Source organism: Primulina eburnea, unplaced genomic scaffold (genome assembly GCF_022965805.1).
Source record: "Primulina eburnea isolate SZY01 unplaced genomic scaffold, ASM2296580v1 ctg811_ERROPOS3073944+, whole genome shotgun sequence".
NCBI lineage: Eukaryota > Viridiplantae > Streptophyta > Magnoliopsida > Lamiales > Gesneriaceae > Primulina > Primulina eburnea.
This window is the reverse complement of record NW_027331580.1, coordinates 245725-256866: the sequence shown is the minus strand read 5'-3', so window position 1 is coordinate 256866 and position 11142 is coordinate 245725. Positions and strand designations below refer to the sequence as shown.

The 11142-nt window shown below is 37.3% G+C and overlaps 1 protein-coding gene across 7 annotated transcripts; it reads right to left on the bottom strand.

Moving 5' to 3' along the window:
- Positions 1-991: 991 nt before the first annotated feature.
- LOC140822395 (nuclear transcription factor Y subunit A-1-like) lies at positions 992-4361 on the bottom strand. Of its 7 annotated transcripts, none has more exons than XM_073183154.1 (6): positions 4140-4361; positions 2539-2831; positions 2321-2436; positions 2048-2113; positions 1749-1910; positions 992-1610 (listed from the first exon to the last, which is right to left on the bottom strand). In XM_073183154.1, exons 2-6 carry the CDS (start codon positions 2792-2794, stop codon positions 1335-1337), a joined length of 876 nt encoding a protein of 291 aa, XP_073039255.1. In that variant the 5' UTR covers positions 2795-2831; positions 4140-4361; the 3' UTR covers positions 992-1334. The 7 variants fall into 7 exon arrangements, with proteins under 7 accessions (XP_073039255.1, XP_073039257.1, XP_073039251.1 ...); XM_073183156.1 differs by having other exon boundaries at positions 2539-2718; positions 4140-4348; XM_073183150.1 differs by having other exon boundaries at positions 992-1217; positions 1294-1610; positions 2539-4298.
- Between the last annotated feature and the right edge of the window lie 6781 nt (positions 4362-11142).

Genomic DNA, 11142 nt, shown 5'->3' with positions numbered 1-11142 from the left:
CCCAAACTTAAAAGACATCAATTTGAACTGAAAATGTCTAACTGAACTGCTCCGCTGATCAGTTAGCCACGACATCATTTGTAACATCAGCCGACAGATTGACAGTTCGTACACAAGCAGAACAGATGTAACAGAGCAAAACAGTCTGATATTTCGCACCACTACCAGATAAAGTCAACATCTTGAATTAAACGACTATTCAACGGATATTTGTCATTAAATACATTCAATATGACTGTTGGGATCAAAGACTATATATATCTGATCAACTCAGTTGAAGAAGGTTGGTGAACATAATGAACACATTATTGACAATCATCGATCAGTTGTGATACTCTCTTCAAGCATTTTCTAAATCTACAAATCGCACACTTGCACTCTTATTTTCATTGTATTAATTCGTGGTATTTAGGTTGCGAATCAGCTTTCTACTGTAAAGAATTTGATAAGCTAAAAGTTTTAGTTTGAGAGTCTGTATGTCCAACTAAAGTGGATTATTACAATATGTTGTAATACATCAGTCTTTTTGTAAAAAAACACATCCTTTAGATAGAAGAGGTGACATAAAAACATTTGAAGACTCCGAACATGCATAAAATTCATGTGTTCTAGTTGATTATCTATTCAGTTTTTGCAATATCTCACACTGAATATTCAACCTATATTTCAGACTATATCCTCACTATTATTAATAGACTGATTTATATCGAGAAACAAGATTTCAGAATCAGTCAATTTTGATACAATCAATATCAAAATTATTGGTAAACCAATATACTTTTTAGTCATCATCTCTTAATTTAAAAAAACCAACCAAGTCATCACTCTTAATTGAAAAAATCAATAATTAATAACCGCCTAAGCCTGCAAATCTAATTTTACTTTAAAAAACCGTAATTAAAAAATGTTTCAAACCGAACAGTATACCACAATTAGATTCAAATTTGGAGGGAAGAAACTGCTCAAGCCGTACCATGATCACTCTGCGATATACATAATTGTCATCTCATAATTATCATCATCGTAATTAATAAGGAAACAAAAAGGTTTTGCAGTTGATGCAAACGATACTTCAAAATGTAACAAACGCAACAAAACACTGCTCTCCTACTACAAATTTTACAAAATAAAACATGGATTTTTCCTAAGACTACGTTTCTAGCCATTTGTACACTGAAAGAAGCTAAGAAAATCCCAGCATTCCTCCCCTCCACGACCTAAATAAAACAGCCAAGAATGAATTGCCGCCCGGCCTAGAAGCCAAGATTTACACTTTCTTCAAACCAAACCTACCTTCTTACCATGGGAGTCAGTATGCATAGAAAGTTGCATAACTAGATGGGATATCTTCCAACCATCGACTGGGATCGTTCCCTCACCGCACCAGATTTAGCCTGAGATGCTGGCTCCTGCAGAGACTCAGGTGCTTTTGCTCGACTTGACTCAGACGGAAAGGGATCGGAACCTGATGAACTGATTGATCGTGAAGTGGCGGCCGAGCCAGTGTCAGTTCCCTTGGATGTATCAGCATCCGACTTTTTAGCAAAACGCCCCCCAGAGCCTCTTTCCCTCCTCAAGGCATGTTGATGTCGGGACTCATGCAGATAAGGCTGTAAGTTAAAAATAGAAAAAACTTTATAGCCCATAAAACGAGTATAAGAAAAGTTGGTCAATGAAAGTTTTTAGAATAAGCCTTTTCTCACGAAATAGATTCAACATGAGGCTTATTTGGGGAACCAAAAAAGTACCTTCCGAGATTTAATCATCTTCTTTTCAAGCTCTGCTTTAGCACGTGACTGTCGTCTTCGCATAATACCATGGTATTGCTTGGCATTCACATAAACTGGCTCCTCTGTCATTTCCAAGGGCAATGGCATCCTTGTATTATTGATGTCATATAAATGAGGAACCTGATAAAAAAATGTAATTCTCAGAACCCTATGAATAGCAAAATTGAAAAATGGGTTAAAAATCAAAATCACATCGAGTGTTTGTCTCTTCACAAGATTTAACAATGAAAAGTAGAACCAACAGTTCATGCACATACCAAAGGCTGCCCATAAGCTGCCACCGTTCCTCCATAATAAGGATCATAAGGATTTGAGGCACAGCCCTGGAAAGGGTTCAACAAAATAAAATAGATTTCTGGATTACAAAGACGAAATTCAATATCACTGGCATGACCATCTGGCAAGCATCAGACAATACTTATTTCAAATCGCAAATTTCGAATTTCCTTTATCTAGATAGCAACATTTGTACTTTAATATTACTGATTGCAATTTTTTTATTTCGATATTTCTGATTGTGACTGTCTTACAATCGTGTGTCCGACAAGCTCAAACTGTTGGGGAAGTTGTCTGAGGCTCCCATCATTTCCTTGATGCAAGCCTGGTGCAACTTGCTGAAGATTCTCCATGTGCCTATAATTCGTATCTGATTTTGACACACACGATCATTAGTATTGCATTCATAAACATCCACGCGGTATTAACCAAAGGAATATTTTTGGATAAGTTACTGGCTTATTGAAGATACCTGGTCGCAAAGGTAAAGTACTTGGTGAATGTTTGACCGCATCATCATCATCCTCATTAATTCCACCCTCAGAATGTGAGTGGCCATCTGCAGATTGTTCCAGGGATGACGAGTCTGATGCTTTGTCCCGCATCATGGTAGGAGAAAAGGAAGTATTTCCACCATTATTCCACCATGGTTCTGAGCATATATTGGAATTGGTAATGTTAGGCAGCTTAGATTCTACTTGATTAACACCCTTAGACTTAGGTTGCATGCTCTCCCAATTTGTCCGTGAACTCAACAACCGAATCCTTACATAAGCCAGACAAGGCCCAGTCAGTCCAAGCGAGGGGGGAAAATTTCTAAGCATGCAGCCTAAACTTTAATGGGGAAGGAACAGTAATAGAGGCTCAGAATAGCAAAACCTTTTTTAGTTGGATATTCACTGAGCACAAAAAGCATCATTAAAAACTTAACAAGTGATACAGTACTCCTGATCAGATATGCTTTAACCAACAGCATCTTTGTGTCCATATAGCCTCATAACCATGCCACAATTGTTGGTAAATAACCATGCCAACCAGTTACAATTAGCATATAAATTATAATATTTCCCCTCTAAATGTCATACACAGGCATGTACTCAATTCATATGAATCCTGATATGGAATTCCTAATTTCAGGTATAACTAAACTCAAGTAAAATTTATCCAAAATGCAACATGCAGTCCAATCCTTTGTCACAAATGCTTTCGTCTGAGATCTTTATATGATACTGAAAGAAGAAAAAGTTATCATCATGGAAAACGTAAACTTCCCGTTCATTGGCTTTACTATTTGTGCAATCAAAGGACAAAAACCAGTTTAGCCAAAGAAGAAAGGGGATTTAGAGCTTCTCCTTTAAGAAAAGTTTGTTTGTCAAGAAATGATTGTGATAATATGCTTCCAGCCAGCAAACAGGGCTTAGAGAAGGCAACACGTCCAAGTATCAAACAAAAAGACACAGTTTATAAACTCCTCAAGCCTAACAATTGTTTAATCCAAGAAACTTTATCATGCGCGGAGCCTAAAATTGTTTAATCGAAGAATCTTCCTTATTGACTGATGGTGATAACATTAAACTTAAACCCGAGAAAGCACCAGCACACAGTACTCGCTGAATATTTATCATCCAACTACCAATTAGTCCACCTATCCCATCTAGCACAGGATCAATAGAATGACACAAAACCCTGTAACCAGAGGGTGAACAAAATTCATGGTAATTTTTATTCATGGTTTGCCTCCCAAATTTTAATCCGGGGCCACCATCGCTCACCTTCCGGGAAATATTCCGACTTCAGTTACAATTAAGCCAGAAATATTCTACTTCAAAATCAAACCACTCCCAAAACTAATATTTATCACCACATCACAAAATCCCAAGTAAAAACCAAACCGAAACAACAATCCAACTACTAATCACACATTCACAAATGGTCAAGCCAGCAAAAAACCAAAAACCCAAATCAGAAACTCAATTATATGCAAGATAATAAGCATTAAACACACACATACTAACACTAGGTACACCTCATACTGTAAAAAAGACAGAGAACCAGGGGAAATAAGGACTCTACCAGAGATTACTAATCAGGATGCAAACAAGCCCTAGAATTCAGGGGGTCAAATTGAGATTGCTTTGAAGAGAGAATTGAGGGACAATTGATGCTCTGTGCTGATGGAGGAGACTTGACGAGTAAAAATTAAAGGGAAATGAAATTCGAATTGCTCATTTGGAGATGAATAATTGTGTTGCTGAGTTTTGCTATTCTCACCTCGCCAAATGAATACGCTCGGACACCAACCTCATTTGTTGTATAAATTTATAAAAGAAACTATTTAAGATGTTGTTACTTTTAAAATTATATAACAAAAAAATCTAAAAATAAAATTGTATTTTAAATATTTGACATATATATATATATATATATATATATATATATATATATATATATATATATTATATTGGCTGTATGAAAATTTGTAGAATGGTTAAGCATTGCATTAAAAAAAAAAAAAAAAAAAACTAAATTGGTTATCATGCAACTCTTTTATATATAACTAGCCAATAAAGCACACAACATAAATTCGTCATTGACTTTTATGAAAAAAAATTAACATATCTAATATTGTGTCATTAACTATTAGAATTTACATTTTTTTAAAAAAAAAATTAGAATCAATATATATATATATATATATATATATATATATATATATATATATATATATATATATAACTATACAAAGACGTAATTATCTATAAACTTTATGAGAAAATAAAGATGTTTCTTGGGAATTAAGCCTTAGGGGAAGTGCAAGAATCTGAAAAGAGAGACAAATAACATCGATAACAGTGATATCCCAAAAATGTCGCGATTCATTCCATCCGGACATGGAGATTTGTCTGGATGCATGGATCGGAGAGCTTTTGTTGCTTCAAAAAGGCTTGTGAGAAGCTGGTTCTGAGTATCACTGATACATCTTGGTACTTGGTTGATGATATGTGGTTATCAAGACAACCAGTAGAAGGGAAAAGATCTTCAAAACACTGCGTAATATGCTCTTGAAGTCTTCCACCCCAGCTGTAACATGACCAGTAGTACCATCGTCGAGAGATATAATAGCATTCTTCTTCTTCCGAGACTATGCATAATGATGAAAATACTTCGTGTTAGCATGAAACGACTCGTGCTACTAAAATAATACTAAGTTTTTTTATTTTTTGTAAACAATTTTTCGAAAATTACATTTAAGTGCATGCATTTAGTAACAGCCGTCAATCATACATTTTAAAATAAAAGTATTCAACTATTGGTAAAAATACAACAGTTCAAAAAAATATCTCAACATCAAACCCTAAACTGTTATTTAAAATAAAGAAAATTGAACATGTATATTTTGATATGATGTGATATAGAAACGTTTATGTTTTGTCATGTCATGTTTATGCTTACGCTTTAGACATGATGCAATGTATTTTAATTATAGTATTTTTCGCGGTTGCATGTGAAAGGGGATCGGTTACGGTGACCGGAAGCGCAACGGAAGTTTAAAAATGGAATTTTTACAAGAAATTTTCGGCCACCCCTTATAATGTGTAGCAAATACAATAAAACACAAAAATGACATTCATAGTGTGTTTAGAATTTTACCTATCAATCACAAGAATTGATGTATGGCTCCAACTAAGGTGTAAACACCTTAGCTCTTGAATGACAAGACATTCTTCAAGCTTCCCTTTGAGCCCACCTTGCTCAAATATTAAGCCCACCACCAACTAGCTAGAACCACTCTAATTTTGCACTAGAAAAATTAGAGCATTTTTCTTTGAGAAGTGTGTTGTTTCCTCAACCATTGAAGAACAAAAATTGGAGAGAATATTGAGCAAAATTTCGGCCATTAGGTGTTGGGAGAGAAGGGAGAACAATTTTCTTGGTTGTGGAAAAAGTTGAGTCAAAAAAGTGCATGTCAAGCCTTGGTTACACAAAAAGTTGTCTCCCAACCTTTCACCTCACATGCATGCATTTGTATTTGGACTTGTAACAATTACAAGGCCCATGGACTTTTATTTAAATGTCTCAAACACATTTGAGTCCATTTAAAGTTTACTTGATTTTACTCAAGTCCACTAATTTAATATTTATTTCTAATTGCGCTCTACAAGGCCTAATGTTGTTTAATTAATCCAACACTTGAATTAATTTAATTATTTAGACTCTACTAGGTCCACTAGTGTTTAATTAATTCAACACTTGAATTAATTTAATTTAGTCCATAATAATGTTTATGAAAATCACAATTTTCAAATACATTACTCGTTTGGCCAAATTTTAATTTAGGAACACTTCCTTAAATTAAAAGTTATATTTCTCTCATAGAAGTCATACTTCTATTTTTCCTTACGCTTATAAACTCATTTATAAGCCGTTCAACACATTGAACTATTTTACTTCTCAACGGGATCTAGAAAGCCAGTACTTGTGTGGCCCTCAATGGTTCATTGATACAACTAGCCGTGGGTTCACATCTCCATGTGATTCGGACTAAAAATGTCCTTATATGAGCATACCCCAATTGCTCCATTCTTACTTATCAACTCCTTGATAACAAGAACGTCAGAACTCAAGTCTGATAGTACCCAACCAATCATGTTAAACGCCTAGCAGCATCGCTTACATGATTCTCTGGGTATCAAATGATAGTGCCTGCAAGAACCATTCAATTATGGTTAGCGTACAGTACGGTCCCTTCAACTCATATATCCCGATCGATTCGACAACCATTGGTTTATCGAGAGTTGTCAATGAATCGATAATATGTGTCATGTCGTAGTTGCATCGATGGTGTAATCTATGAAACCCCTTTCATAATTACCACCATACTCTGATCAGAGATTTCAACTTACATACACATGATAACACATAGGATATCCATACCCGAAGGTAAGCGGTGAATCCCCGAATACAATGCATCGACTCCTATATGTTTCGACAAAACACCCAACCTTGCCACCTGATCACCCCATGAGAGTCGGTAAACAAGTCAAAGTGTAATTCTAGCATATAGAGTCTCAATGTTGTCCCGGGTCATAAGGACTAATGGTGTACAACCATAAACTAGGAATTTTCCACTCGATAAGTGAGAACCACTTGGAAAGTCCTTTATGGAGGGTTGTTCAGTGCACTCTACCAGGAGCACCTATCTGCATGCTCGGACATCACAATGTCCCCTACCAATGAAACATGGTACTCACATCGCAGATACTAGTCTCGAACTCTAGCGGCCTATATCCTTCTTAGTGGCGGCTGAATCGACTAGGAACCGTTTAGAATATACAGTATTACAAATATGAGTTTCATGATACTCACATATGAGCATCTCATATTCTTTCTACTATTTGTATATTAAAGGGCTTTATCTATGCAACTAGCATGGGTATACAGATAAAGATTTGCCAAAACAATATTTTCAAATATTATTAAAATAAAGATTGCTTATACATAGAGTTTCATTGTGAACACTCGGCCAACACTTGGCTCGACGGGCACCTACTCTAACAATCTCCCACTTGCACTAGAGCCAACTACCCATATGCTTCAAACCCATTGATTCGCGATGCATCTCGAATAATAGTCCAGGTAAAGGCTTAGCTAGTGGATCAACAACATTATCTGCGGAGCCGACAATGTCAAAAGACACTTCTTCCTCTTTCCACAATCTCTCCGAGGATGTGGTACTTTCTCAATACATGTTTGGACTTCTGATGAGACCTTGGCTCCTTTGCTTGAGCTAAAGATCCCGTGTTGTCACACAACACCGGGAGAGGAGCAACTCTATTAGGAATGACGTCCAACTCTTAGACGAAATTCCTTATCCAAACAGCCTCCCTTGTTGCATCTGATGCAGCAATGTATTCGGCCTCTGTGCTGGAATCCGCAGTATTGTCTTGCTTGGAACTCTTCCAAGAGACAGCAGCACCAATGAGCATGAATACAAACCTAGAGGTTGACTTCGAGTAATCGATATCGCTTTGGAAACTAGAGTCGGTATAGCCTTCCAATTTCAGTTCTCCACCCCATAGACCAAGAACAATTTATTGGTCCTTCTCAACTACTTGAGGATGTCTATCACAGCTTTTCAATTTGGAAGACCGGGGTTCGATTTGATATCTACTCACTACACTTAGTGCGAAAGCCACGTCAGGACGTGTAGATATCATCTCATACATGATGCTACCAATCGCAGATGCATAAGGAATGCTTGTCATCGCCGCTATCTCTGCATCAGTCTTGGGAGACATAGACTTGGATAGGGACACGCCATGACACATTGGTAGATGTCCTCTCTTGGTGCCTTCCTTTCGTGCGGTTCTTCACGTTTTCGACTGTTTTTACATGAAGGCATGCCACGTATCTTCCTTGCTCATCATTCACGCAACTTTTATGCTGGTATATGTGTGTTTGCACGAGCATGAATCAGATCTATCATGTACTAATGTTTTGCGAATAGTTTGACATAAAAACTCGATTTTTCCTTGATTGTTTCTCACGATTTTCATGTTGCTGGTGCTCAGGGCCGAATCATGTCATGGTATAGAGGAAATAGGGCTGGAGTTGGGTGTTGGTTGAAGCTTGGTGTAGATCGAGAGTGGTATCCAAGTTTTGGCTTGGTTTTGGGGAGATTGCGTGCAAGGGTTAGACCAACAGTGCAAGGACTCATCCGTGCCATGGACTAGACCCTAGCGGGTCTTAGACAGGGCTTGGAAGGGCTGGGCACCTATTGGAACCAACCCCCAATCACGATCAGGTGGTGAGTGCAGAATTGGTCGCGTAGTGCTCCTTCGGTGTCTAGCGGTAGGCTTAGTGTATCGTGCATGGGGTTGTGGCCTTGGGTCTAGCTGGTCCAGTAGGGTACTAGGGTGGTCAAGGGGTGGTTGGTTCGTAGCCGAACCCGCTGGTTGAAGGCTAGGAGTGTATGTATGGAAAGTATGGGATTATGGTTCGAAGGGAGGGCTGCTGGAAATTTCTCGAAATTTTTGGGTCTATTTTTGTGGGTCTTTGAGGGCTGTAAGGAGTGTTTTAGGGGCTGTAGGGTGTGTTTTAAGTATGGTAAAATTTTGGTAAAATTTGGGTAAGTTTCGAGGCGATTCGGATTAAAACCGAGACTCGAGTCCAAGTTTTAAAAATGAATTGATTAAATTTTGTATCAGGCACGATTTTACGTCTAAGAAATACTTTTAATATGTTTTCGGATGTTTTAAGGAGTTGGTAACTTCGAGTCGAAATTTTAATGTCCGGGGGTAAAATGGTCATTTTGGGTTTCCAGGGGCAAAATGGTCATTTTTCACCCCGGGGTGTGTTTTAGCCTTGGCAGCGCCTTGAGCACATTTTATCATGTTTTTAAATGTTTATGCATCATGTATATGGTTTTTATGTAAATATGATAAACACGTTGCATGCTTGGTTTGAAGGAAAAACTATGTATATGCATGCTTTTATTTATGTGGTGAATATGATGACACATTTTTTAAGGATGAGAGTTGGTTGTGACTAACACGATGATATGATGACACGAAAGGTTGGGACTCAGTGGACGGGTAATGTCGTCGTTGATGCCTCCGTCGCCGGGTACCTCGGTTACACGTAGATGGATCCATCGAATGACATGATAATACGAAAGTCATAGCTGACGAACCAAATTCAAATTAAGAAAAATGAACACATATAAGTTTTTATGATGATATGGGCTATGACTATTAAAATGCTATGACAGGTCATGATTACGCATACGATTTTACCTCAAACATTTATTGTATGTTTGATTACGATGTTTTTCACTGTTGCTTGTAATGTATATGTATTCGTTATTCCAGTACATGTGTGTTGAGTCTTTAGACTCACTAGACGTGTGTGATGCAGGTGATCATGATATTGAGGGGACTGGAAGTGCCGAACTCTGAGTAGGTAGGCCTGGATGTGCGCACGACCCAAGGACCACACTTTTCTGCACATCATGATTTTATCAGAGATGAGAGGACATTGATATTTCTACACTTTTGTTGATTTACTGATGGTTATTTGCATTTTTAATTGTTCTTGTTTCGTTTGAGATCGATCATTTTAAATTGTAATATGTCTTTTATTTGTCAAATGTTTACGATTATTGTTAAATGACATTTTTCTTTAATAGGGTTGCATGCATGTAGATTCTTTAAGTGTTTATTTTCAAAATATGAGATTTATAATAAAAAATACTTCCGCATTTTAAATAATAGATGTTACAGTTCAACCAGCCAGAACAAAGCCGGACATCTCCCATGCAAAATTTTCTAAGATCCAGCAGGAGATTAGGATGATATCTACTCCCAAATCTGTGAAGGTAGCCAAAGACAAAGGGATGGCTAGGAAACTGACAGTCAAAAGGAAACTGATTGTCAGTGAAAGTGATTCGGATAAAACACAATCTCCAAAGAATTTGAAGAAACCAAAGTTTCAGAAGATCAATCTAGTTGTTTTTGAAGCCATATATCAGTTAACTAGAGTTGAAACACCCTTAGCTGCCAAACCAATTCAATCATTTCCAGCTGCACCATCTAGTGAAAAGCCTCAACCGAAGAAACCAGATGATCACCCTCCAAAGCTTATCACCGAATCTGGTGAAAAATTGAAGCCTATTTTTTCCATGCACCTCCTATCACCGTCAGTAAACCGATTGTTCTACCAATTTCAAAACCAAAAGGTGTAGTGTTTCGTGAAAAAGTGGATACAACTGCCTCAGGGCTAAACATTTCGCATGCCCTGACTGACCCCAAGGGCAAAGGAAAATTGATTAAAGAGCTCAGGCTAACCAACCATGTGCAAACCCACATAGATCTTATTTGGACTGAGATAAATGAGTTTGCTGAATCAAAGATGGAGAATTTTGATGAATGGGTAAAATTCCAAACTGTAGTCATTGCTAGATGGTTGAAGAAAAAGTCAGTTTTCAAAGAATTCATTGATCTAGAGACAAAGGTTTTGAAGACAGACAAAGATATCACCATCGCACAGGCCTTGGAACGAAGAGAATATTTCTTTG